Below are 27,998 nucleotides of genomic sequence, written 5' to 3'. Positions count from 1 at the left end.
AAGCACCCCCACAACATGATGCTGCCACCCCTGTGCTTCACGGTTGGGATGGAGTTCTTCGGCTTGCAAGCCTCCCCCTTTTTCCTCCAAACATAACGATGATCATTATGGCCAAACAGTTCTATTTTTGTACGATCTTTGTCCCCATGTGCAGTTGCAAACCGTAGTCTGGCTTTTTTATGGAGGTTTTGGAGCAGTGGCTTCTTCCTTGCTGAGCGGCCTTTCAGGTTATGTTGATATAGGACTCGTTTTACTGTGGAAATAGATACTTTTGTACCTGTTTCCTCCAGCATCTTCACAAGGTCCTTTGCTGTTGTGGGATTGATTTGAACTTTTCGCACCGAAGTACATTCATCTCTAGGAGACAGAACGCATCTCCTTCCTGAGCGTTATGACGGCTGCGTGGTCCCATGGTGTTTATACTTGCGTACTATTGTTTGTGCAGATGAACGTGGTACCTTCAGGCATTTGGAAATTGCTCCCAAGGATGAACCAGACTTGTGGAGGACTAAAAAATAAATTGAGGTCTTGGCTGATTTCTTTTGATTTTCCCATGATGTCAAGCAATGAGGCACTGAGTTTGAAGGTAGGCCTTGAAATACATCCACAGGTACACCTCCAATTGACTCAAATTATGTCAATTAGCCTATCAGAAGCTTCTAAAGCCATGACATAATTTTCTGGAATTTTCCATGCTGTTTAAAGGCACAGTCAACTTAGTGTATGTAAACTTCTGACCCACTGGAATTGTGATACAGTGAGTTATAAGTGAAATAATCTGTCTGTAAACAATTGTTGGAAAAATTACTTGTGTCATGCACAAAGTAGATGTCCTAACCTACTTGCCAAAACTATAGTTTGTTAACAAGAAATGTGTGGAGTGGTTGAAAAATGAGTTTTAATGACTCCAACCTAAGTGTATGTAAACTTCCGACTTCAACTATAAAGTGCATCAGACCTGGATTCAAATGTTATTTGAAATAATTTAAAATACATGATCATCTGTGCTTGATTGAGCTTGCCTGGCTTAATGGACCAATAGAATAGTTCCAAAACTGCAAAACCCGTCCATTTGACATCAAACGCTCAAAGTATTTGAAAGATTTTAAATAGTACTTGTACCCAGGTCTGCGCTGCATGTTGACGTCAAACAGAAACACACTCACCAGTGTTACTCGGTTATATTAAGAACAAATATGCAATGAAATTATCCACAATGCCAATACACTTCTCAAATATAGGCAGTGGCAAATAGCCTAAGCAACAAGCGAATGTGACGTTTCAGTGAAAACCATTTTTCATAAGCTCAACAGATGCTCTGTTTAAATTCGTTTTTTCCCCCTCACACATCAAACGATGATGAGTAAAAATACAGTAACAATACAGTATAAATACAGTAGATACTATCATCAGTAGAAACACAGTATTACACCCTAATCACTTCACAAAAGTCTGGTTAAAGAGAAACCAATCTAACTCCATGCTCGTGAGTTAGTGATACCCAACCAACCATTACCTGTTTCAGTACCAAGCCAACAACACAACTAATGATTATCGAGTAACCATACTGCATCTACTCTCATGTGAAGACACGTTGCTACATGCACACACTCCTGGAACATGCATTTGGCCGACTAAGCCGCCTCACCTTCTGGGGCCGGGCCATTTGGCCGAAGTAGTCCAGTATGACCATGCCGTCTGGCCGGGAGGCAGAATGCTAAGTTACAGAACCACTGGCGGTAACGACTGGAAGGAGCGAGAGGGTGGAGGTGTGGGCTTAACACACTGACGACTAACACCGACCCGTGCACAGAGCAGGGGACCCTTACATCTCCCCCCCACACACACACACACTCTTTACCCTGAGAGGAACCTGTTGTTTACCTGGCTGCTGGGGACCTATGTGTGTGTGTTAATAGAACATGGCTCCCTCTCTCAGGGAGAACCCGGTGTCTCCTTACCTGAGCTCTTCTCTGCCCCTTTCTATTGGGTGTGTGAAAGGAAAGAACTCATTCATTAATTTTTAATTGTGTCCTGCCCACTCTCCCGTCCACAAAATATACTATAGCGGATTTTCCAGTTGATGTTCCAATTGTTGTTTTATTTATTTGTTTAAATATGGATCAAGAAGCAATTAACCAGATTTACTTTCAAACCATCCTTGCCAAAAACGTCAGCAAACCCATGAAAACCATCTGATGAATAAAACTCAATCATATCTGAAACAAGGGATGTGACAATGTGTCCCAACATCAGCAAAGGAGTGGGTACTACAGGTTGTATTTTCCGTCGCTCACCTCATGTGGGGTCCGGTCCTTTTTTTGGCTGCGTGTGCTGGGCTCCTTGTGGTCCTTGCCAACATGGACCACTTGGCCTTTGGTGCTCTTTCTGACCAGGTGTCTCCGTACCCCAGGGACATCCTCAAAACGATGGCCTAAGGAGAGAGAGGAGAGGAGAGGTGAGTGAAAAATCATAGCCAGAGATACAGAATGAGCAATAGTGAGAGAGGGTGTGGCGGTGATTGTGATCCCAAACACTAATATAACAGTGTCAACATTACATTATCAAGTATTGCAACATCATTGTAGTGTTGCAGCTTTTCCCCAAGACAGTGGTCTGCCCAACACTGAGCTCTTGGCTCTGCGATGACCTCCACCATCCTGCTACCAGATCGCATCTCAGAGTCCCACAGTAACAGAGAACAGGCCGTTGCTTTTGTTCACCTGGCACTGCTGTGGGGTTGGGTTTAAGGTTTAATATTGTCACGGTATTTTACAAATGTTCCACCCCAAGAAAAAAAAAGATATTTTCTCCCAGGTAACCCGATATTTCCCGCCAAAACAGCAAGTGTCATTCTAAACCATACACAGCTTATTTTTTTACATATTTAACCTTCATTTAACAAGGCAAATCAGTTAAGAACAAATTCTTATTTTCAATGACGGCCTAGGAACAGTGGGTTAACTGCCTTGTTCAGGGGCAGAACAAGTTCTCATTTACAACTGCGACCTGGCCAAGATAAAGCAAAGCAGTGCGACAAAAACAACAGAGTTACACGTCAACAAACGTACAGTCAATAACTGTAAAGAACAGAAATAATTGAAAAATCTATGTACAGTGTGTGCAAATGTAGAAGAGTAGGGAGCTAGGCAATAAATAGGCCCTAGAGGCGAAAATAATTACAATTTAGCATTAATACTGGAGTGATAGATGTGCAGATGATGATGTGCAAGTAGAGATACTGGGGTGCAAAAGATCAAGAGGGTAAGTAATAATATGGGGATGAGGTAGTTGGGTGTGCTATTTACAGATTGGCTGTGTACAGGTACAGTGATTGGTAAGCTGTTCTGACAGCTGATGCTTAAAGTTAGAGAGGGAGATATAAGACTCCAGCTTCAGAGATTATTGCAATTCATTCCAGTCATTGGCAGCAGAGCTTTAAGGAAAAGCGGCCAAAGGAAGTGTTGGCTTTGGGGATGACCAGTGCAATATACCTGCTGGAGCGATATTAGAGTGATAGGCTATTTTAAAACTCTGCAGTTGCAATTTTTAAATATGATCTTAATAAAAAAATAAAGGTGAGCCAGACGGAGATGTGTAAATTACATGCATATTCAGATATTAGTCCTAATACTACTGTAGCATAGGCTATGCTACAGCAAATGTACCCGTCACAATAAAAAAAGTTACCTGCTGATGAGATGATACATGCATTGTGAACTGCACTCCATATGAGATGCGCTGTCTGTCCCCACCCTGAGTGTTGATGATTGATCATGCAGATAGCAGAGCAGAGGAAGCCGTAAAGACAGATTTGGACATCGCATAGAATTTAACAGTTCTATTTCACTTCAAGCTGTTCATATAAATCATTTATTATAATTTACCGGTTTCTCACAGTTATTTATCCCGGGAAACGGGAGTGGGTTTGGGCCGGAAACCTCAGTAACCTGGTTCCCGCTATTAAACCCTAGTTGGGTTACCAGGCTGGCCGCAAACCAAGGACAGTCTGGATAATTAGGCTGGATGAAAGAGAGCTGGTTGGATACATCTCAGAGGGAAGGCGGCAACGGGTGTGGATGATCCTGTCAGAGGTAGGAACTAACCTTACCTTTATCAGTGGGCTCCTTCACTGTTTGAGAAACACCCTGGTCATTGAGCACCTTCATCAATTCATCACCTAAAACGGAGGGTGTATAAAAATGACAGCATTTCTCCTGAAGAACAAGTTGTCCTGTACGTCCTTGGAAAACTCTGCGAGTGAAACTGGAGAGGAACGAAGTATCATCTTCTGTCATTTGAGCCTCTTGTTCATTGTCTGGGTTTCACTGTAAGGTGTCGCTGTACCTTGTCAGACCTTTGGGCTATGTCTACTGGAACCGTTCGTCCGCCTTAGAGGCTTCACAATGTGCCGGACTCCAGTTGTGTGTGTGTGGTTGTCTGGGAAGTCCTGGAGTGGGACTTGGCCCGGGCAAGGCTGGCACTCTTGAAGGAGAGGAGCTTGGTGGTGGGCGCAGTGCTGGCATAAACCTGGCATGGGAATGAGGAACCATGACCTCTCCCATCTCAAGGACAAGTCTTTGCGTGTCCAGGACTGGAGCTAGAAAAAAAGCATTCCTTGACCCCCACCTGACCTGGTTAGGGTAGAAAGTGTCCAAGCGCATTAACTAGCAGAGGAGCTAACAGGGGTTTGAACAAAAGAGAAATGAGACAGTGATCTAATAATTCCGATCATTGAGCAGCGGCCAGCCGCAGAGATACTTTCCCAGGCTGCTTTGCAGTGCTGGGAAGCAGATAAAAGAGGATCCACCTGAGGAGACTCCTGATGCAGTCAGGGACCCTGACAAAGGCCACACCCTCTATGTCAAGTAGCCCCATGTTGGCACTGGACCTACATCAAATCATCTCCATGCAATTCAGCTTCCCTCTCATGTTTTTTCCCCCCAGATGACTTAGCTCTTCCACATTGTTTTATCGGCACTTATGACTCAGGGGTTGTGAACCAGAGGGGCAGCTTTCTTAATTAGCCACCGGGTTGACTCGGGCCTGGATCCAGGGGCCTCAGCTTAGAGCGGGAACAGGCTAATTTAATTAGAGGACTTCGCTCCTATTTTGTCAGTGTCCGCCACACTCACTGATAAGCTGCCGCTGTCCGCTGAGGGGTCGACCCCCTGACGTAAATCACCCGTTGCCACTGGAGCTGGGGACGTCACAGGACATTAATGTACCCCAATGTGTTCCCTTCTTTCTCTCAGTTTAGGGCATTCTGACCTTCAGTGGAGTCAAAGACTCTTCCCTTCACACAAGCACACACACAAACAGGCGCACATACACAAAGAGCAAGATATTAAGCAATTGAAGAAGTAAAATGTAAAAAGACATCTTTAAAAGTTAATCTGGCACAGTAACCTGAGTGAACACGAAAGTCAGGGAGAGTTTAGATTCTTAGGTCAGGGAGAGGTTAGTTCAGAGTACCGGGGTTCTGAATAAATCTCCCAAATGACAAAACAGCCCTTAAAAATTTACAAGTACAAGAAGTTTGAACATAACATGCTGTCTAAACAAAGAGAGAACCCGCATGTCATCTTGGCTCTGAATTAAATTATACAAACAACCCCTAGAATTAAAGTAAGCACTAAAACATTGCTTCAGTGGAGAACAAATGCTGAACATGAAGTGACTGAGGTTGGCAATATTCCTCAACACTCACTTTTGATCCCATCCAGGTCGGCGGAGGCCAGTGTCTGCGCCTCGCTCTCGTCTGTGGGGATGCGCTCGTACTTAGCCTGCTCGGCGCCAGTCATGTTGCCGGTGCACCGGCGCTCCTGCAGGTCGTAGCTGCGGCTGGCCACGCGGATGAGAGGGGTGGGGTCTGATGGGTCACTGCTGGACGAGGCCGGACAGGGCTTTCTGGGAGAGGAGAGAAAGAAATTAGAGTTAACTTTAAGGTCAACAAAATATTAGACGTGAATCTGGAGTGAGCTACACAACATAACTACTTTTACATCTAGGAGACTGGGCCAGTAAATGACAAAATGCACATTTTCTAAGATACAAAAGGAGAATGGTTTGTCGGTCTCCCTCTACACTCCTTGGAACAAGCACATTATCAAACATACAGAAAAGCTCATTTCACAGGAGAAGGAAAAATACTTAATCAAATTAAATCAATTCTGAATGTTGCTCTCGATAAACTAAAAGACTGAAAACGCCCACTAAGAATTCACCAGTCCAGGCAGTTCCTTCCGAAACCGAAAAACACTCAGTCTCCAAAAAGCTGTTAGTTTCAGAAAACAACTATATTCCAAAGATCCCTCTGCAGTCAGAATACTTTACTTGGGTGACACCTCTACCTTCCAATGTGTAGTGTGCAGTTTTAGGATTAGTAGGAGGAAGTCCACAGAGTGATATTACAGCAGACTTGAGAAAGGAGATGAAAGGAGAGCCCACAAAGCTATATCCCAGACAAGACAAAGCACTAATGTGTCCTGAGACTAAATGCCATAGGTGGAGGGTCGAGAGGAGAGGTGTGTTAGTAGGAAGGGTCGGAATTCTCTATGGAAACAGTCAGACAGGTGAAATATGGCTCTTTGTTCTTGCTGGTGGAATCAGGCCCTATTAGATCAGAACCCTGCAGGCTGCCTGGATGCCTGGGACATGGTAACGTAAAGTGGGCGACACACACACACACACACACAAACCTCTCCCATCCAATCAGCGAAGGAGAAAGCCTCCGAGCGAGCAGTATCAGGCTACGTGCTATAAAACAGTCCTTGCCGAGTTGTGGCGCAAAGGAGGATGACACTCTTCAACTGCCAAAGATTCTCACCCGATCACATCATTATAGTAATAAGGACATGAAAATGGGGGGTGCATTTAGAGAGGTGTACTCACTCCGTGGAGGTGGCATCTTCAGGGTCGGTGCTCACGGCAGACTGGGGTACAACCTCCAGCCCTCGGGCAGGGCAGGGGATGTCTGTGGTAGGTGTGGCCAGGTGATCTTCATCTGACAGAAAAAACTATGAAGGAGAGAGGGAACACATGAGACCTTGGTTGGGACTCAATCTTCTCAACTCCGGTAATGTCTGAGTGTACTAATATATATATATATATGCTTTTAAAATCGTTCATGATTTCTTTTACATTTACAGAATGAAGGGAAAAAAAAGTATACATATGTTCACACCATTACCGTTTACGGCAGAACACAATAGTTGTCAGTTGCATATCAATGTAACCCCAAACCATAAATAATTAAGCTTGTGTTGAAATATGACAGGGAGACTCAATATTTGAACCACAGCCACACCCCAAAAAAACATGACAGTGTCCTAAACGGAACCTTATTCCCTATATAGTATACTACTTTTTTTACCAGGACCCTATCCAAAATTGTGTACTAAATAGGGAATAAGGTACCATCAGCTGTGTAAGATATGCATGTTGCCTTTTCGCTAAGCAACCTTTAGTTAATGTAAATTCTGTTACAAAAATTATAACTGAGAGATATAAAGTACCAGTCAAAAGTTTGGACACACCTACTCATTCAAGGGTTTTTCTTTATTTTTTACTATTTTCTACATTGCAGAACAATATTTCCTGGAGGTCTTAATGATGAAATGCCTATGTATGTTATGTTGTAAACGGGAATATGAATTATGCCCCCATTTCAGATTACTCTGATGTTTTTCTTGCGCTGTACCGAATGATTCATGAAAACTTGATTGGTAGGTCAGCATTACATCCGGCCGTGATTGGGAGTCCCGTAGGGCGGCGCACAATTGGCCCAGCATCGTCCGGTTTGGCCGGGGTAGGCAGTCATTGTAAATAAGAATGTGTTCTTAACTAAATTGCCTAGTTAAATAAAGGTTAAATAAAATAAAAAGGTTGATGTCCTCATTGTGGTTTTACAGATATGTTTAATACGTTTTAAGTACACACTTTATTTGAATATGTATGAAATGCACATTGTTATATTTGGTAGCACTTATTTGTTTTCCCTCGACTCCAACCTCGTTTGATGCATGGAACGGATGGGGGTGGGGCTAGGTCTACATTAGGGTGCTAATCTAAAAAACTCTCAAAAGCTCTAACGAAGGCCGCGAGGCCGATACGTAAAGCTTATTAAAAGAGTACTGACACTATCAAGAGCAGTGTGCGGGTTTCTTCATTTTTCTGCAAAAAGATAGATGTGCGAGTGCCTTTTGAATTTAGAATAACAGTGAAGACATCAAAACTATGAAATAACACATATGGAATCATGTAGTAAACAAAAAAAGTGTTAAACAAAATCAAAATATATGTATTGTTTCAGATTTTTCAAAGTAGCCACCCTTTGCCTTGATGACAGCTTTGCACACTCTTGGCATTCTCTCAACCAGCTTCACATGGAATACTTTTCCAACAGTCTTGAAGGAGTTCCCACATACGCTAAGCACTTGTTGACTGCTTTTCCTTCACTCTGCGGTCCATCTCATCCCAAACCATCTCAATTTGGTTGAGGTCGGGTGATTGTGGAGGCCAAGTCATCTCATGCAGCACTCCATCACTATCCTTGGTCAAATAGCCCTTACACAGCCTGGAGGTGTGTTGGGTCATTGTCCTGTTTAAAAACAAAAGATAGTCCGACTAAGTGCAAATCAGATGGGATGGCGTATTACTGCAAAATGCTGTGGTAGCCATGCTGATTAAGTGTGTCTTGAATTCTAAATAAATCACTGACAGTGTCACCAGCAAAGCACCCCCACACAATCACACCTCCTCCTCCATGCTTCATGGTGGGAACCACACATGCAGAGATCATCCATTCATCCACACCGCGTCTCACAAAGACACGGCGGTTGGAACTAGAAATCTCAAATTTTGACAGATTTCCACTGGTTGAATGTCCATTGCTCGTGTTTCTTGGTCTAAGCATGTCTTCTTATTATTGGTGTCCTTTAGTAGTGTTTTCTTTGCAGCAATTTCAATAATGAAGGCCTAATTCACAGTCTCCTCTAACAGTTGATGTTGAGATGAGATGTGTCTGTTACTAGAACTCTGAAGCATTTATTTGGGCCGAAAATTCTAAGGCTGGAAACTCTAATGAACTTATCCTCTGCAGCAGAGGTAACTCTGGGTCTTCCATTCCTGTGGCGTTCCTCATGAGAGCCAGTTTCATCATAGCGCTTGATGGTTTTTGCGACTGCACTTGAAGAAAGTTTCAAAGTCCTTGAAATGTTCCGTAATGACTGACCAATTGGCTCAGCGTCGTCCGGGTTTGGCCGGGGTAGGCCGTCATTGTAAATAAGAATGTTTTCTTACCCGACTTGCCTAGTTAAATAAAGGTTAAATAAAAACATTTAAAAGCTGGTTGAGAGAATGCCAAGAGTGTGCAAAGCTGTCATCAAGGCAAAGGGTGGCTATTTGAAGAATCTCAAATATAAAGAATATTTTCATTTGTTTAACACCTTTTTGGTTACTAAACTCAACAAAAAAAGAAGCATCCTCTCACTGTCAACTGTGTTTATTTTCAGAAAACTTAACATTTTAGATATTTGTATGAACATAAGATTCACGTGACTAACAAATGGAAAAAAATGTGTTCATGAACAAAGGGTGGGGGGGGTCATAAGCAAAAGTCAGAATCTGGTGTGGCCACCAGCTGCATTAAGTACTGCAGTGCAGCTCCTCTTCATGGACTGCACCATATTTGCCAGTTCTTGCTGTGAGATGTTACCTCGCTCTTCCACCAAGGCACCTACTAGTTCCCGGACATTTCTGTGGGGAATGGCCCTAGCCCTCACCCTCCGATCCAACAGGTCTCTGATGTGCTCAATGGGATTGAGATCCGGGCTCTTCGCTGGCCATGGTAGAACACTGACATTCCTGTCTTGCAGGAAATCACGCACAGAACGAGCAGTATGGCTGGTGGCATTGTCATGCTGGAGGGTCATGTCAGGAAGGGTACCACATAAGGGAGGAGGATGTCTTCCCTGTAACGCACAGCATTGAGATTGCCTGCAATTACAACAATCTCAGTCCGATGATGCTGTGACACACCGCCCCAGACCAATACGGACCATCCACCTCCAAATCGATCCCGCTCCAGTGTACAGGCCTCGGTGGAACGCTCATTCCTTCGACGATAAACGCGAATCCGACCATCACCCCTGGTGAGACAAAACCACGACTCGTCAGTGAAGAGTACTTTTTGCCAGTCCTGTCTGGTCCAGCAACAGTGGGTTTGTGCCCTTAGGCGATGTTGTTTCCGGTGATGTCTGGTGAGGACCTGCCTTACAACAGGCCTACAAGCCCTCAGTCCAGCCTCTCTCAGCCTATTGCGGACAGCCTGAGCACTGATGGAGGGATTGTGCGTTCCTGGTGTAACTCGGGCAGTTGTTGCCATCCTGTACCTGTCCCGCAGGTGTGATGTTCGGCTGTACCGATCCTGTGCAGGTGTTGTTACACGTGGTCTGCCACTGCGAGGATGGTCAGCTGTCGGTCCTGTCTCCCTGGAGCACATCTTAGGTGTCTCACAGTACAGACAACGCAATTTATTGCCCTGACCATATCCGCAGTCCTCATGCCACCTTGCAGCATGCTTTAAGGCACGTTCACGCAGAGGAGCAGGGAGCAAGGGCATCTTTCTTTTGGTGTTTTTCAGAGTCAGTAGAAAGGCCTCTTTAGTGTCCCAAGTTTTCATAACTGTGACCTTAATTGCCTACCGTCTGTAAGCTGTTAGTGTCATAACGACCGTTCCACAGGTGCATGTTCATTAATTGTTTATGGTTCATTGAAAAAGCACGGGAAACAGTGTTTAAACCCTTTACAATGAAGATCTGTGAAATTATTTGGATTTTTACGAATTATCTTTGAAAGACGTGGTCCTGAAAAAGAGGTTCCATATGTGTTATTTTATAGTTTTGATGTACAATGTAGAAAATAGTCACACCTGAGTAGGTAGTGTATAGAAGGTTGAATACATTGGCTATGCTGTCAATACAGCATGACTTCTGCTGCGTTCAAAACAACGGCAAAATCGGAATTGGGAAATCTCAGACTTCAGTGAGTTCAAGACAACTGGGAACTCTGGGAAAATAAATTTTGCTCCGAATGGGAAAATAAGTTTTGAACGGTCACCCAAGTCGGAATTCCAAGTCGGGAACTCGGGCCTCTTCTAGAGCTCCGACCTGAAGATCACCGACGTCATGATTCAACCTGTTTTTTTTTTGGTTTCCAGTTGTCTTGGAAATCCAGAGAATGGCAGACTTCGATGACAAAGTTAGACAACAATTTGCCCACAAGAAGGAGCGCCACGCCATCTTCCTGTTCAAGTGAGCACAGCACAACAACGTGAGTCCAAACATGTCTTGTATGCTGCTGCATAAATGATGTAATATGCCAGGGAGATATGTATACTGTAGCTAAGAAAGTAATACTAAGTGTATGTAGTGTAGTAAGCTGTTAGTAGCCCATGTGCCTCACCCTAATCATTTGGTCCCTTTCCCCTTCATGACTTAGCTTGGTGGTGCACATGAAGCCGATAACGTGTTTTAGAGAAACGTCATTGAATATTGTAAGGGTGTTCATTGTCTGCTTGTATGCCCCCTTTAGATATCCTATGGTTCTGACTTGGTGTACAGGGAGAATACTGTAAGAACGGCCAATGATGCGAATTCTGTCACTGTACATTTCAAAAAGCCTGAACAAATAGTTATATTGAGTACATCCGTCATAGCTCGCTCATTAATGTCTTAATCGAAATTACGGCTTGCCTGTTATATGCTCATCGTTCCCTTCTGCCATAATTTGTACATCTCAGTTGTCAGTAGAAACCACATTTGTTTAAGCAAGTAGCCATATCAGCTATGTTTTTTAAAAAGGAATAAATGAGGCTGAATGAACTGTTCAGCTGCCAGACAAGGCTGATAGCCAGGTGTAGCAGTGGTAAGGATTCACTCCATGATGCTGAAAAGAAAGCTCTGCTGTTGGGACAGCTTTATGTAGACCCTCACAGTTTGTGGGCAGTGTTTGTCACCGTTATAGTGCAATTCAAATATTGTTTAATGTTGTGTAGTGGCTTTGCTGGCATGCATAAACAAATCAACATTTAGAGTTTGCCCCACCATGACTTACGTGTTAAAATTGACACTGCCTACAATACAATCCTCAAATGTGAATTGCCATTACATCTGGAGAGAAACATAAATGGGGGATGTATTCCAATGTGCTTTATGCTTTAAGGAGCTAGCTACAAATTTGCATGTTGAGAATGTTGTGGTAATATTAGGTAAAACTTATCTAAATGTTCTTGAAATAAGATCTCCAAAGGTAAAATGTATATTGCATGAACTTCAATGGAATATTTTGTTAAACCTAAAACAAATATGCTATGAACGTCATAAAAACTGACTCATTACATTCTTACAACATTAAGGGAATGTCCTGTGCAACCTAACTTAAACATTGTATGAACGTCATCGCAACTGAGCATATTTTGTGTTTTGGGATCCTCTCTTCTAATGTACCCTCACTCTTTCCACAACCGACACTGAACAAAAATATAAACATGTAAAGTGTTGGTCCCATGTTTCATGAGCTGAAATAAAAGATCCCAGAAATGTTCCATACACACAAATGTGTTTACATCTGCTAGTGAGCATTTCTCCTTTGTCAAGGCAATCCATCCACCTGACAGGTGTGGCATATCTCACTCACCAGACATGTCACCCATTGAGCACGTGGGACGCTCTAGATCGACACGTACGACCGCGTGTTCCAGTTACCGCCAGTATCCAGCAACTTCGCACAGCCATTGAAGAGGAGTGGGACAACATTTCCACAGGCCACAATCAACAGACTGATCAACTATGTGAAGGAGAGGTGTTGAGCTGCACGAGTCAAATAGTGGTCACAACCGATACAGACTGGTTTTCTGATCCACGGCCGTACTTACATTTTTTTTTTTTAAGGTATCAGATGCATATCTGTATTCCCAGTCGTGAAATCCATAGGTTTGGGCCTAATGAATTGATTTCAATTTACTGATTTCCTTATATGAACTATAACTCAATAAAGTCTTTGAAATTGTTGCATGTTACGTTTATGTGCACCCTGATACAAACAGTAGCCGAATGTCAACAACTGGACAGTTTAAGTGTTTTGGGAACCTATCTGTTGTCATATCACCCACAATGTTTCTACAACCTAAATAAATGTTTTAGGAACTTTTAAAACAACCTAACAAATAATGTGTTCTGGGACTGTTCTTGCAACAGGCAAATGGTTTGCAACCTAATGTAAACATTTAAATAATCAGCACAACTGGACAGTTTGTGTGTTTCGGGAACATACTGTATCTCTTGTCATGTCTACACAATGTTCCCACAACCAAATGAACATTATGGGAACCTTGAAAGAACAGACCAAATGTGTTCTGGGAACATTCTTGCAACATCATGTGAATGTTTTTTGCACCCTAAAATAAACATTGTAGAAACAACTGGAGTTTTTTGTTTTGGGAACACAAAATGTCTCATCACAAAAGACACCACAATGTTCTCACCAGACTGCTCCCACTACCTTATGAAAGATTACGGGAACCTTTAAAGAAAATATTAAATGGTGTTCTGAGCACCTTCTTGCAACATCAGGCAAATGTTTTATACAAACATTCTAGAATCAACACCCCTGCACAGTTTTTGTGTTAAAAGAACATTTGCCACGACCTGACGAATGTTCTGAAAACTTTGACAGAACCAGTTTTGGTTTGCTTAGGTGTCACTGTAATTACCTGCACATCTTCTTTGACGGTGTCACAATACGTCTCAGAGAGATGGGTGTGGCTCTCTCCACCTTCTTCCTCATTATCTTCCTCATCCTCTCCTTCCTCAATAGTGGTGCTGCTGGTGGGGCCTGAATTGTCCTTGCGGTCGCTTTCCTTCTTTTTCTTCTTGCCGCTCTTCCTCCTCCCTTCGAAGTGCAGCTTGGACAGGGGATGGTGGATGTGGTGTGAGGAGTGACGGTGGTCTGCAGGAAGATTCAGCGGTTATAAAGAGTTTGTGGTTTATAGAGTTAAATCGTTTTCAGAGGGACTAATTTAAATCAAAGAATCAACTGTTTTAAATTTACAATTCACAAAAATGATGTTATCCCCATAACAATTTCTGCAAAAGTGCACTATATGACCATAAGTATGTGGACACCTGCTCGTTGAACATCTCATTCCAAAATCAATGGCATTAATATTGAGTTGGTCCACCCTTGGCTGCTATAACAGCCTCCACTCTTCTTGGAAGTCTTTCCACTAGATGTTGGAACATTGCTGCGGGTACTTGTTTCCTTTCAGCCACAAGAGCATTAGTAAGGTCGCACACTGATGTTGGGCGATTAGGCCTGGCTTTCATGGCATTCGCCAAACCCAGATTCATCCGTCAGACTGCCAGATGGTGAAACACGATTCATCACTCCAGAGAATGCGTTTCCACTGCTCCAGATTCCAATGGCGGTGAGCTTTACACCACTCCAGCCGATGCTAGGCATTGCGCCGGGTGATCTTTGGCTTGTGTGCAGCTGCTCTGCCATGGAAACCCAGTTCATGAAGATCCCGACGAACATTTCTTGTGCTGAAGTTGCTTCCACAGGCAACTCGGTAGTGAATGTTGCAACCGAGGACAGACAATTTTTACGTGCTGTGTGCTTCAGCACTCGGCGGTCCCATTCTGTGAGCTTGTGTGGCTTACCACTTCGCGGCTGAGCCGTTGTTGCTCCTAGATGTTTGCACTTAACAATAACAGCACTTACAGTTGACCGGGGCACCTCTAGCAGGGCAGACATTTTATGAACTGACTTGTTTGAAAGGTGGCATCCTATGACGGTGCCACGTTGAAAGACACTGAGCTCTTCATTAAGGCCATTCTACTGCCAATGTCTGTCTATGGAGATTGCATGGCTGTATGCTCAATTTTATACACCTGTCAGCAACGAGTGAGGCTGAAATAGCGGAATCCACTAATTTGAAGAGGTGTCCACATACTTTTGTATATATAGTGTATATGAACCACCTAAGCGTGTGAATGTCCTGTGTGTACAAGTGTGTGCGTGTTTACACTCAAAGTCCTCCTCGCTGTAGGTGCGGTGCTGCTCATCAGGGATCCTGGGGGCAGGGCTTATGATCTGCTGAAACCTCTGGACTCCCAGGGCTTTGTTCAGGTCCCCTTCATCCTCCTCATCCGCCCGCTGCGCCCCTCGCAGGGTTGAGGCTGACGGCGCCTCCGGCTGAGAGAGGAAGAAAGGGAGGAGAGGGTCAGATTAGTCATGGGAGACAATGGGGATAAGATACTGGCTCCATCTCAATTCGATTTCTGTGATCTCTCGCATCCCATCTCCTAGTCTCTTTTCAAATTGGAGAAGGTCAAAAGGTTCCTCCAATCTTCTCCAATGGATTTTGAAAAGGTGAAAAGAGACAATGAGAGGAATCAAGGAAAACATTTAATAGAGAAAGAGCCATGATGTTATAGGTCCCATTCAGAAACAACACCTAGCCACTTGTGTAAATCTGAAAGGTTTGGATAGATGTAACCAGCATGGCGAAAATTCCATCTAGTCTACCCCGTTAAGTTAAAGCTACTACTATATTGCTAATACATATCCAATTCTTTCAGATCAACATGAAGTGCGAAGGTTTTTTATGGCCTGGAGAATTATCAATTTTAGCCTATCATGCTATTCAGGTTTGCTATATGAGGTTGTTCGCTGACACCCTTCATGCTTATGTCAAATCCATGTAATCTCACACCAAACTGACACTAGAGGGAGTACAAGTCATTCCAAATAAAAATAAAGAATCCACAAAAAAGACATGATTGTGGTCTTGGGTTCCAAACAGTACAGTAGCTTCAAACTCAACACAGTGACTACCCTACAAGTCTATGGATGATCGCGAGTGATTAGTGGTATGATGGACAACCCGGGGAGTTAAGTCAGTACTTCCCGGCCCTCTCCTCTGAGACCACCAGATGTTTCACACATTCGTTGTAGCCCTGCACTGACACACCGGTTTCGATTAGTTAACTAATAATCAAGACCTTGGCTAATTGAATAATGTGTGCCAGTTCTGGGCGACAACAGATATGTAAAACTTCTTTCTGGAAGTGTCTGAGGAGAAGGCTGGGAAACCCTGAGGTACTGTAAGTGATCTCTTTTTCCCAGCAGCAGGGTGCTAGATCATGCTGCAGACCTCATCTGCTGGGGGTGTGTTGTGATAAGGACGGGATGCAGAGGTGGAGCAGGTAAACTCAATCCCAACAAAGAGGGGGATCCTCTCCTCTGTCCTGCTTTAAGGCAAAGCAGATGTTGCCGTGGCTACAGTAGAGCTCGTGCAGCTCCTGACTGAGCTGAGTACGCTCCCTCCTGTGACACTGGACAAACAGTCGCGGCCCCATGCCTCATTTGACGCCCCTTCAAACCCTTTCACACCATTTAACACGTCATCGGTAGATCAAATTCTCTCCTGCACTCAAGGGGGACAGAAAAAAGAACATTGGCTGATTATTCCAACTCATGCTCCCTGTCGGTCTATATGACTGGAGTCTGGAAAATTGGGTTTTGCCTACCCATCCATCTTAGACCAAAAGACACCAAGAAAAATATCACTCCATGATGGAGTGATAATGGTCATTTTCTACCTTTCATTAAAACATGGTTAGCAATGGGGTTGCTGCATGTGTTAAATATAGGAATGAAAGAAATTCGATTTTTTTTAATACAAACTCTGTTCATCTTCATAGCACTGGCTACTATGCTATGGAGTTACTGTGTGAACTACCTACAGTAGTAAATGCACACATACCACAAACTGGTGTAAAAAAACAGACTCTGACAAATCTCTGACAGTGTCTGTGTGGTAGAGTGTGAGGGGCCCCTTCACAAACATTCAATGTTGACCCAAGGTGAAACTCCTCAACTGTCAGAAGGTCAAATCAGACCGTTCCACAAGAAGTTGCTCAGGTAGGCTGCATGGGCCTCACCCTTACCTTAGTCACCTCTGTCAAACACAGATCACCAGAGTCCTATTGTTCTTTAATGGAGTTGAAGTGCCGGTTTGAGAGCTGTTTTCTGTCAGTCTCCAGTTTTTGGACCTGTAAGATACAAATCTAAAATCTTGAAGATCTTTCCAGTCTGTAGTCCTATCGAATGCATTCAATACCTGAATGCCAGTTGATGGGCAGTTCATCTAAGAGTAGACTGAAAGTGCTGCCGATCTCATCCATGTGTTAAAATAAAGCATCATCATTCAGTTATATTATTAACAATCTTAGCCAAGTTTACCTGAAACACATCCCCACGCACTAGGAACTCCATGAGAAGTGAAGACAGATTTTAGCCCATTTCTGTATACTCTCACATCACTTCACAGTCAATCTCTAACGCTGTAGAGGATGTGTGAGGGATTGCCAGAGGGGTGAAACTATATTCCACAACCAAAAACGTGTGCAACAACAAACCCCGGACTGTCGGGCTAAACAACTGCAACACTGAGGAAAGGTGAGCCCAGCCAAGGCAAACCGATTCAACGAGAAAAATAATTAAATAAATTGCAACAAAAAACTCCTACGATAGCAAAAATAAAACAGCAATAGAAAGACTAAAACAAAATTGTCTCATCAGTTATTTGAGGAACTTACCTCACTCATGGTGCAATAGGAAGACTTGAGGTATGATTAGAGTCAGGAGTGGTGTTTCGCAGACAAATGGCAATGCCCTCGTCTATGGCGACACTGTGGCGCTCTGAATCTCAACACCTCCATAAAACACAGGTATGAGCAGAGAGCCCTTTCCCCGTGCCCACCTTGGCCGCGTGATGCCCTAATCGTACCTACCCATATCTCCCAGCCTGGCACTAACCTATCTCCTATGATTGTGGCATTGTAGAATAAACAAGACTCTGCGTTCATTCTCTCTGAGGACAAACCAAACGCACTTGAAAAGGGCAAGCAGTGTTTGAATGGCACTCAAACAATACCTCACCATCTCCCTCATTTTAACTTAGGTATACACAATATGACCAAAAGTATGTGGACACCTGCTCATCGAATATCTCATTCCAAAATCATGGGCATTAATATTGAGTTGGTCCCCCCTTTGCTGCTATAATAGCCTCCACTCTTCTGGGAAGTCTTTCCACTAGATGTTGGAACATTGCTGCGGGTACTTGCTTCCATTCAGCCACAAGAGCATTAGTGAGGTTGGGCACTGATGTTGGGCGATTAGACCTGGCTCGCAGCGGCGTTCCCATTCATCCCAAAGGTGCTTGATGGGCTTGAGGACAGGGCTCTGCGCAGGCCCGTCAAGTTCTTCCACACCGATCGACAAACCATTTCTAAATGGACCTCGATTTGTGCACGGGGCATTGTCGTGCTGAAACAGTTGCCACAAAGTGGGAAACACAGAATCGTCTAGAATGTCATTGTATGCTGTAGCGTTAAGTTTTACCTTCACTGGAAATAAGGGGCCAAGCACAAACCATGAAAAATGCCCAAGACCATTATTCCTCCTCCACCAAACTTTACAGTTGGCACTATGCATTGGGGCAGGTAGCGTTCTCATGGCATTTGCCAAACCCAGATTTGTCCGTCTGACTTCTAGATGGTGAAGCTGATTCATCACTCCAGAGGAAACACTTCCACTGCTCCAGAGTCCAATGGCGGCGAGCTTTACACCAGCCGACGCTTGGCATTGTGCATGGTTATTTTAGACTTGTGTGCGGCTGCTCGGCCATGGAAACTCATTTCATGAAGCTCCCGAAAAAGTTATTGTGCTGACGTTGCTTCCAGAGGCAGTTTGGAACTCAGTAGCGAGTGTTGCAACCGAGGACAGACCATTTTTACGCGCTACGTGCTTCAGCACTCGGCGGTCCCGTTCTGTGAGTTTGTGTGGCCTACCACTTCACGGCTGAGACGTTGTTGCTCCTAGACGTTTCCACTTCACAAGAACAGCGGTTACAGTTGACCGGGGCAACTCTAGCAGGGCAGAAATTTGACAAACTGACTTGTTGTAAAGGTGGCGTCCTATGACGGTGCCACGTTGAAAGTCACTGAGCTCTTCAGTAAGCCTTCTATTGCCAATGTTTGTCTATGGAGATTGCATGGCTGTGTGCTCAAATCTATACACCGGTCAGCAACGGGTGTGGCTGAAATAGCCTAATCCACTCATTTGAATAGGTGTCCACTTACTTTTGGTGATGTAGTGTGTGTGTAAATATTGACCAATGTGCTTTAGAGCCTAAATCTCTGTCAGAGAGGCACTGGAGTGGGCAGGGGTTGCTAGGGCACTACAGTATGTGAACATCTAGAACACTGTAAATAAAACAGACTCCAACCTCAAGAGAAAGAGAATTACAGAGAAGCAAGGAAACCGTCGTGTACATATAGGAGTGAAATGTTTGATCTTTTTGCAGAAACTTCCTCTCAGCCTAGTACTGTAGGAGAGGGCATGCATTGAACATGTGCCACATGGGTAATTGAATAAGCAATGTTTATTTCCACATGATTTACAGTCACATATTTACATGAAGCAACTACATTTGTCCACAAATAGATCAGATAGAACACCTGAATGTCCTGAACTGGTGGCTTCCTGTAGGAGTTGTGGTACAACTAATAACTCATTACTCAGTGCTAATGTTTTGGGGTTAAACATTGGACATGTTCGGACCACTTGGATTGTTAGAGGACAACACCACACAATGGCTCTGTGACGTTGGAAGACTTAAAAGCGTCAAATTAAAGTGCATTGGCCTGTGCAACTGCACTAAGCAAGAACTGCATCTCATGAGTCATTGCATTTGAAGGTACTGAGTGCTCAGATAGGAGATGTGCTGGAGAGATGTGAACACGCAGTGTGCTCTGCTTTCGTCTTAACATACCTTAGGGGTAAGTGGAGGCTTCGTAGGGTTGTCACGATACCAGTATCGCGATACGCAAAAGGTATCGTGGCAAGGAAACAGAACATGAAGCGGATAAAATTTCCTGAGGAAAACAGTCCTAATGTTGGAAACAAGCAGCGTTACCCAGAATCACGTGTTTCTTTTCCAAGCTATAGCACACAATATTTTATAAACATTAGGTTTTTTAAAGGATCAAAGAGTTTAGTCTGCTTTGTGTTTTCCTTTTTGCCATGTTTAATCAGATATTGTCGTATCGCGATACTGGTATCGTGACAATCCTACGATCGTAAGTGACCTCCACAATACCCTCAGCGCACTCAAGTAAGGAACAAACAGAGGTTGGTGATACTGTAGATACCATATACACTCACAGACCTGTGGTTCTCATAGCATTATTATGGCTGTACTGGAGGTTTGGGGTAGCCTGCCCACAACCTGCCTAGGTTGTCATAAAAATGTCATCAAAATAGAAATTGAACCCCACACACACATAAGAAGAGAAATCAAATCTGCCATGGTGGAAAATGTAAAAGATATATAGAGGAAGTGACCACTATATAAGAAGGCGTGAAAGGAAGGCCCGGAAAATCGTTAAACACTCCAGCCACTAGGGTTGCACATTTTGGGGAATATTCAGAGGTGGAAACCTTCTGTGGGAATTAACGGGAATATATGGGAATTAACGGAAATATATGGGAATTAATGGAAATATATGGGAATTAATATTAATACCAATACCAGATGTTTTTTTGCATTGGAAACATTTACCATATCATACGGAGACAGAAACATAAACCTTTTACCTTATCCTAAGTAGACATAATTGCAAATTATTAAATCCTTCCAATATACATTTTAGTTACGAAATTAACTTTAAATAAGTTGACTCTTCATATGGGATGATTTCACTGAACAACAAAAGGGAATATTGAATGATCCCCAATGATCCATCGCATCTCCCCCAAAAAGTTTCAACATACATCTGTAAAATGATAGTCTAGAAACTATAGCTTTGGTTGTCTTCCTCTCAGGCTTCCATGTCTTCTCCCTGGACCTCCTCAATGTCCACCTCTTGAACATCAGACTGAGGCCTCATCTTCACTGTCACTTTCCAACCTGGCTGAGGATGGCTTGTTGTCAGGCTCAAAAAGCCTCAAATTTGCCTGGATTGCTACCAATTTTTCAACCCTTGTATTGGTCAGCCTGTTCCATGTGTGTTCCCAAACAAGGACCAGTTGCGCTCTGAGGCGGTTGATGTTTGTGGGATTTGGAGGATGATAGGCTCTTTCCCTTGTTGCCTCTCAGATACACAAAGTCCATTCCACCAGGTGGCTGATGAGATATGTTGGCACAACTGCCATATTGCATCTCCATCCCAAAGCCCTTGCTTGGAAGTGTACTTTGCCAGACTGCCAAGAACCTTGCCCTCATCCAGGCCAAGGTGGCGAGACACGGTAGTGAAGACACCATAGACCCTGTTGATCTCTGCACCAGACAGGATGCTCTTGCCAGCATACTTGGGGTCCAACATGTACGCTGCGGCGGGTATGGGCTTCAGGCAGAAGTCTTCACTGCAGTTTCCTCTGCTTGGAGCAACAGTGAAGTGGGCAGGGCAGTACGGATTTCTTCTCTTACATCTGCAAGCAGAGTCCGAACATCAGACAGGATGCCATTGTCTCCCTCAATCTGTGCAGTGGCTACTGCTATAGGTTTCAGGAGTTTCAGGCTGCTTACCACTCTCTCCCAAAATACATTATCCAGGAGGATCCTCTTGATGGGGCTGTCCATATCAGCAGACTGTGAGGGAACTTTAAGGCAAGCTGAAATATTAATCTCAGTAATGCAATATACCCTCTACAGTCTTAAATGTACACAGGTTTGTTACATGCAAAGTGTGTAGGCTAAATCAGTACTCAGCTGGCCACCTACACATATGCTACAGAGAGGGTTATAGGAGCTGAGAGATGGCTCAAATCCCACACAGCCAGCAACACTCAGGGCTGTTGAGTGTTGAGTCATTTCATTCCTGTAGCAACAGGCCTGACGAGGATATCTGGGGAAGCTATGGAAGATTAATGCCTTGAGTGTAAATATACAGTTGAAGTCAGAAGTTTACATACACCTTAGCCAAAGACATTTAAATTCAGTTTCACAATTCCTGACATTTAATCCTAGTAAAAATTCCCTGTTTTAGGTCAGTTAGGATCACCACATTATTTTAAGAACGTGACATGTCAGAATAATAGTAGAGCGAATGATTTATTTCAGCTTTTATTTCTGTCATCACATTCCCAGGGGGTCAGAAGTTTACATACACTCAATTAGTATTCGATAGCATTGCCTTTAAATTGTTTAACTCGGGTTAAATGTTTTGCGTAGCCTTCCACAAGCTTCCCACAATAAGTTGGGTGAATGTTGGCCCATTCCTCCAGACAGAGCTGCTGTAACTGCATCAGATTTGTAGGCCTCCTTGCTCGCACACGCTTTTTCAGTTCTGCCCACAAATTTTCTATAGGATTGAGGTCAGGGCTTTGTGATGGCCACTCCAATACCTTGACTTTGTCCTTAAGCTAGTTTGCCACAACTTTGGAAGTATGCTTGGGGTCATTGTCCATTTGGAAGACCCATTTGCAACCAAGTGTTAACTTCCTGACTGATGTCTTGAGATGTTGCTTCAATATATCCACATCATTTTGCTTCCTCATGATGCCATCTATTTTGTGAAGTGCACCAGTCCCTCCTGCAGTAAAGCACCCCCACAACATGATGCTGCCACCCCCGTGCTTCACGGTTGGGATGGTGTTCTTCGGCTTGCAAGCCTCCCCCTTTTTCCTCCAAACATAACAATGGTCATTATGGCCAAACAGTTTTATTTTTGTTTCATCAGACCAGATCAGACCAAAAAGTACAATCTTTGTCCCCATGTGCAGTTGCAAACCGTAGTCTGGCTTTTTTATGGCGGTTTTGGAGCAGTAGCTTCTTCCTTGCTGAGCGGCCTTTCAGGTTATGTCGATATAGGACTCGTTTTACTGTGGATATAGATGCTTTTGTACCCATTTCCTCCAGCATCTTTACAAGGTCCTTTGTTGTTGTTCTGGGATTGATTTGCACTTTTCGCACCAAAGTACTTTCATCTCTAGGAGGCAGTACGCGTCTCCTTCCTGAGCGTTATGACGGCTGCGTGGTCCCATGGTGCTTATACTTGCGTACTGTTGTTTGTACAGATGAACGTGGTACCTTCATGCGTTTGGAAATTGCTCCCAAGGATGAATAATCTGTCTGTAAACAATTGTTGGAAAAATTACTTGTGTCATGCAAAGTAGATGTCCTAACTGACTTGCCCAAACTATAGTTTGTTAACAAGAAATTTGTGGAGTGGTTGAAAAACGAGTTTTAATGACTCCAACTTAATTGTATATGACCACTCTTCCCAGTGGTATGACCAGGTAAACAGGCCAACACGAATTTCACAGTTGCTTTTCCTTCACCTGTTGGGCTTTGAAGTGGCTGATTAAACCCAACTGTCCTACGAACACTATTGGACAAGTTTAACAAGTAAGCTTAACTACAGACAACTAGGACAATACTGAGGTTATCCTACATACATCACATGTTATTGAGGGGTAGCCCACCAATGCTGAAGCTTCCCTTCCCACACGTATAATGTGATGACGTAATATTGTGATATCCCTTGCATGAGCTTGCTGATTATAGCCATAAGAGAGAGATAAGGCTGTGAGTGACATTGGATGAGTCATACATTGACACGAAGAAGAGGAAGGGGGTTGGGGTGCGGGGACTCTTAATTCGAATCCTTTTATGAGGGACAAAAACAAAAACGAGGCTGACGATGTCATGCCTGACACCTTTCTTGAAATTTGGAGCCTCTCCGCGGTCACTTCTGGGGAAGTGTGACTCACCACATGATGGTGGCATCAATCCTCTTACACCATGTCTGTGTCCCAAATATCACCCTATTCCCTACATAGTAGTGCACTATATAGGGAAGAGGGTGCAATTTGGGGACGATTCACATGCCACTTCTAGCTGTCCAACATCGTTCACACAGAGTTAATGGTTTCCGATGTGCTGGCAGCCGAGGGGTAGCTATTAGTTACAGTGCCTTCAGAAAGAATTCATACCCCTTGACTTATTCCACATTTGTGACACGTTTCAGGAAACTGGGCATATGTCACGGGTCACTACTTTTTGGCAGAAATGCCTTCTGGAACATGTGAACTTTCCTGTGCCTTAATAACAAACTTGTTTGCCATCTGTAAGTAAGGAATACAATTGTTCAATTACAAGACTAGTTGGTTTAGCCACAGAAAGAGACAGCAACCTTCCCGCTAGCCATAACTGGCTGAGGTGGGCTGGACATGCAGAGAGATGAGTTCGTATTGGTCTGCCACATAGCACGCTTCTGTCTATTCCAGCTGGTTAGTATGTGTAGGTAATCCTGTCTAACGCAGCTTTTTTTTTTTATATATATATATAAATATATATATATATAAATATATATATATATATATATATATACACACACTGCTCAAAAAAATAAAGGGAACACTTAAACAACACATCCTAGATCTGAATGAAAGAAATAATCTTATTAAATACTTTTTTCTTTACATAGTTGAATGTGCTGACAACAAAATCACACAAAAATAATCAATGGAAATCCAATTTATCAACCCATGGAGGTCTGGATTTGGAGTCACACTCAAAATTAAAGTGGAAAACCACACTACAGGCTGATCCAACTTTGATGTAATGTCCTTAAAACAAGTCAAAATGAGGCTCAGTAGTGTGTGTGGCCTCCACGTGCCTGTATGACCTCCCTACAACGCCTGGGCATGCTCCTGATGAGGTGGCGGATGGTCTCCTGAGGGATCTCCTCCCAGACCTGGACTAAAGCATCCGCCAACTCCTGGACAGTCTGTGATGCAACGTGGCGTTGGTGGATGGAGCGAGACATGATGTCCCAGATGTGCTCAATTGGATTCAGGTCTGGGGAACGGGCGGGCCAGTCCATAGCATCAATGCCTTCCTCTTGCAGGAACTGCTGACACACTCCAGCCACATGAGGTCTAGCATTGTCTTGCATTAGGAGGAACCCAGGGCCAACCGCACCAGCATATGGTCTCACAAGGGGTCTGAGGATCTCATCTCGGTACCTAATGGCAGTCAGGCTACCTCTGGCGAGCACATGGAGGGCTGTGCGGCCCCCCAAAGAAATGCCACCCCACACCATGACTGACCCACCGCCAAACCGGTCATGCTGGAGGATGTTGCAGGCAGCAGAACGTTCTCCACGGCGTCTCCAGACTCTGTCACGTCTGTCACGTGCTCAGTGTGAACTTGCTTTCATCTGTGAAGAGCACAGGGCGCCAGTGGCAAATTTGCCAATCTTGGTGTTCTCTGGCAAATGCCAAACATCCTGCACGGTGTTGGGCTGTAAGCACAACCCCCACCTGTGGACGTCGGGCCCTCATACCACCCTCATGGAGCCTGTTTCTGACCGTTTCAGCAGACACATGCACATTTGTGGCCTGCTGGATGTTATTTTGTAGGGCTCTGGCAGTGCTTCTCCTGCTCCTCCTTGCACAAAGGCGGAGGTAGCGGTCCTGCTGCTGGGTTGTTGGTCTCCTCCACGTCTCCTGATGTACTGGCCTGTCTCCTGGTAGCGCCTCCATGCTGTGGACACTACGCTGACAGACACAGCAAACCTTCTTGCCACACCTCGCATTGATGTGCCATCCTGGATGAGCTGCACTACCTGAGCCACTTGTGTGGGTTGTAGACTCCGTCTCATGCTACCACTAGAGTGAAAGCACCGCCAGCATTCAAAAGTGACCAAAACATCAGCCAGGAAGCATAGGAACTGAGAAGTGGTCTGTGGTCACCACCTGCAGAACCAGTCCTTTATTGGGGGCGTCTTGCTAATTTCCTATAATTTCCACCTGTTGTCTATTCCATTTGCACAACAGCATGTGAAATTTATTGTCAATCAGTGTTGCTTCCTAAGTGGACAGTTTGATTTCACAGAAGTGTGATTGACTTGGAGTTACATTGTGTTGTTTAAGTGTTCCCTTTATTTTTTTGAGCAGTGTATAAATATGAACTTTATCTAACAAAAAAATGCATGTATTGTATAACATAATGTCCTAGGAGTGTCATCTGATGAAGATCGTCAAAGGTTAGTGCTTCATTTAGCTGTGTTTTGTGTATTTGTGATGCATGCTAGTTGCTTCGAAAATGGTTGTGTGGTTATTGTGTCGATGTACTCTCCTAACAATCTAATGTTTTGCTTTCACTGTAAAGCCTTTTGGAAATTGGACAACGTGGTTCGATTCAGGAGAAGTGTATCTATAAAATGGTGTAAAATAGTCCTATGTTTGAGAACTTTGAATTATGACATTTTGTGGTTTTAAATCTGGCGCTCTGATTTTTCACTGGCTGTTGAATAGGGTTTCGTCCCACCTTCCCTAGAGAGGTTAATATGGTCACTGTTAGTAAACGTCTGCAAAAAAGCGCAATTAAATTGTCGCCAGCAGCACAGTTACAATCACCAACGCTCTGGATAACATGAAAAACAGCCTAACCAGCTTTGCTAGGGCGAGTAAAATGGTCAGAGTGAGGTGTTCTCTCATTTGTGTCTTGAAGTAGCTAGCAAGCTAGCCAATGTTAGCCAGTTAGCTTGGGTGCTTGACTGCTGTTGTGAGGTCAGAACGCTTGGATCAAGCCTACTCATTGGCCAGAGCGTACAGTGTGAGCTCTGAACGCACCAAGAGCGAAACGCTCTGAATTTACGAACGGACAATCTGACAGCACAGTTGCAGTCACCAACGCTCTGGATAACATAACAGCCTAACCAGCTCTGCTAGGGCGAGTAATGTTCAGTGAGCTGTTCTGTAATTTGTGTCTGGATGTAGCTAGCAAGTTAGCTTGGGTGCTTGACTGCTGTTCGTACAGAACGCTCATATCAACCCTTAAAGAGATGGGTTGGGCTAAAGCTTAAGGAAGGTGTACACAATGTTGAATGGGAGTAGACAAAGAAGAGCTCTCCCAGTTGGTACCAAAATATTCAAAGGCCATTTTCTCAAAAGTGAGGTTACAAGTTTATCAACTTTCAAAACAGAATTACTTTCCCATTGTTCCTCAACTGCAGTGTATGATATACCATTTCGTAGCTCTGTGTCTCTGCTTTTATCCAATGTAAAAAAAACTATGAAATAACACGTGGACTCTTGTAGTAACCAAAAAAGTGTTCAATCAAAATATATTTTATATGAGATTCTTCAAAGTAGCCACCCTTTGCCTTGATGACATCTGTGCACACTTGGCATTCTCTCAACCTGCTTCATGAGGTAGTCACCTGGATTGCCGCTCCCAATCTAACTTAAGCGCTTGAGAAAATCTCCAATGGGGGGGGGAGAAAATTCCCAAATCCAGATGCGAAAAGCTAATACAGACATACCCAAGATGTCACAAAGATGTAATTGCCGCCAAAGCGGCTACAACAAAGTATTGACTCGGGGTGTGAATACTTGTGTAAATTTGATATATTTCTATATTTTATTTTCAATACATTTGAAAAAATTTCTAAAAAATATGCTTTCACTGTCATTATCGAGTATTGTGTGTAGATGGTTGAGAAAAATAAATATTTTATCAATTTTGAATTCAGGCTGTAACAAAATGTGGAATAAGTCAAGGGGTATGAATATTTTCCGAAGGCATTGTATTCTCATTAAGATTGCAATGAGAATTAAATTGTCTTCGGTTCACGTACGCACAATGGCCTGTCAAAGGGCTGTAACAAGACCATCACAGATGCCTTGGAAGTGGACAGTGCAACAAAACTGCTGAAGCACATATCGGGCTAAATATACACCAAATATTGTGAAGCAAATAGGAATAGGAAGGTAAATTATATTCTATTGTGTTCACTGTGACTGGAAAAACATCAAGTTAGGTGTAGGCCTATATACTATATTTTTGCCTGAAGGTATTACGTAAACAAAATCTATAGGGTACTGCAGGTTCAAATTGTTTAGCCTTTAAAACC

At 43.6% G+C, this 27,998-nt stretch overlaps 1 protein-coding gene across 5 annotated transcripts in view; it reads right to left on the bottom strand.

Annotated features, from left to right (window-relative positions):
* The window catches only part of LOC106578671 (anion exchange protein 2), a 117,324-nt gene that overhangs the window by 18,025 nt on the left and 71,301 nt on the right, over positions 1–27,998 (bottom strand). For 4 of the 5 annotated variants that reach the window (XM_014157741.2, XM_014157742.2, XM_045702201.1 and 1 more), the window contains 5 exons: positions 15,090–15,258; positions 13,775–14,010; positions 6,895–7,019; positions 5,711–5,910; positions 2,298–2,434 (listed from right to left, as the gene is read on the bottom strand). In XM_014157741.2, the coding sequence (XP_014013216.1) occupies positions 2,298–2,434; positions 5,711–5,910; positions 6,895–7,019; positions 13,775–14,010; positions 15,090–15,258 (867 nt within the window). Of the gene's footprint in view, positions 1–2,297; positions 2,435–5,710; positions 5,911–6,894; positions 7,020–13,774; positions 14,011–15,089; positions 15,259–17,666; positions 17,780–27,998 lie in introns of those variants that run through there. The other variant, XM_014157744.2, reaches the window with a different exon arrangement.

The sequence above is a fragment of the Salmo salar genome, chromosome ssa19 (assembly GCF_905237065.1).
Source record: "Salmo salar chromosome ssa19, Ssal_v3.1, whole genome shotgun sequence".
Lineage (NCBI taxonomy): Eukaryota > Metazoa > Chordata > Actinopteri > Salmoniformes > Salmonidae > Salmo > Salmo salar.
This window is presented reverse-complemented; position numbering and strand designations above follow the sequence as displayed.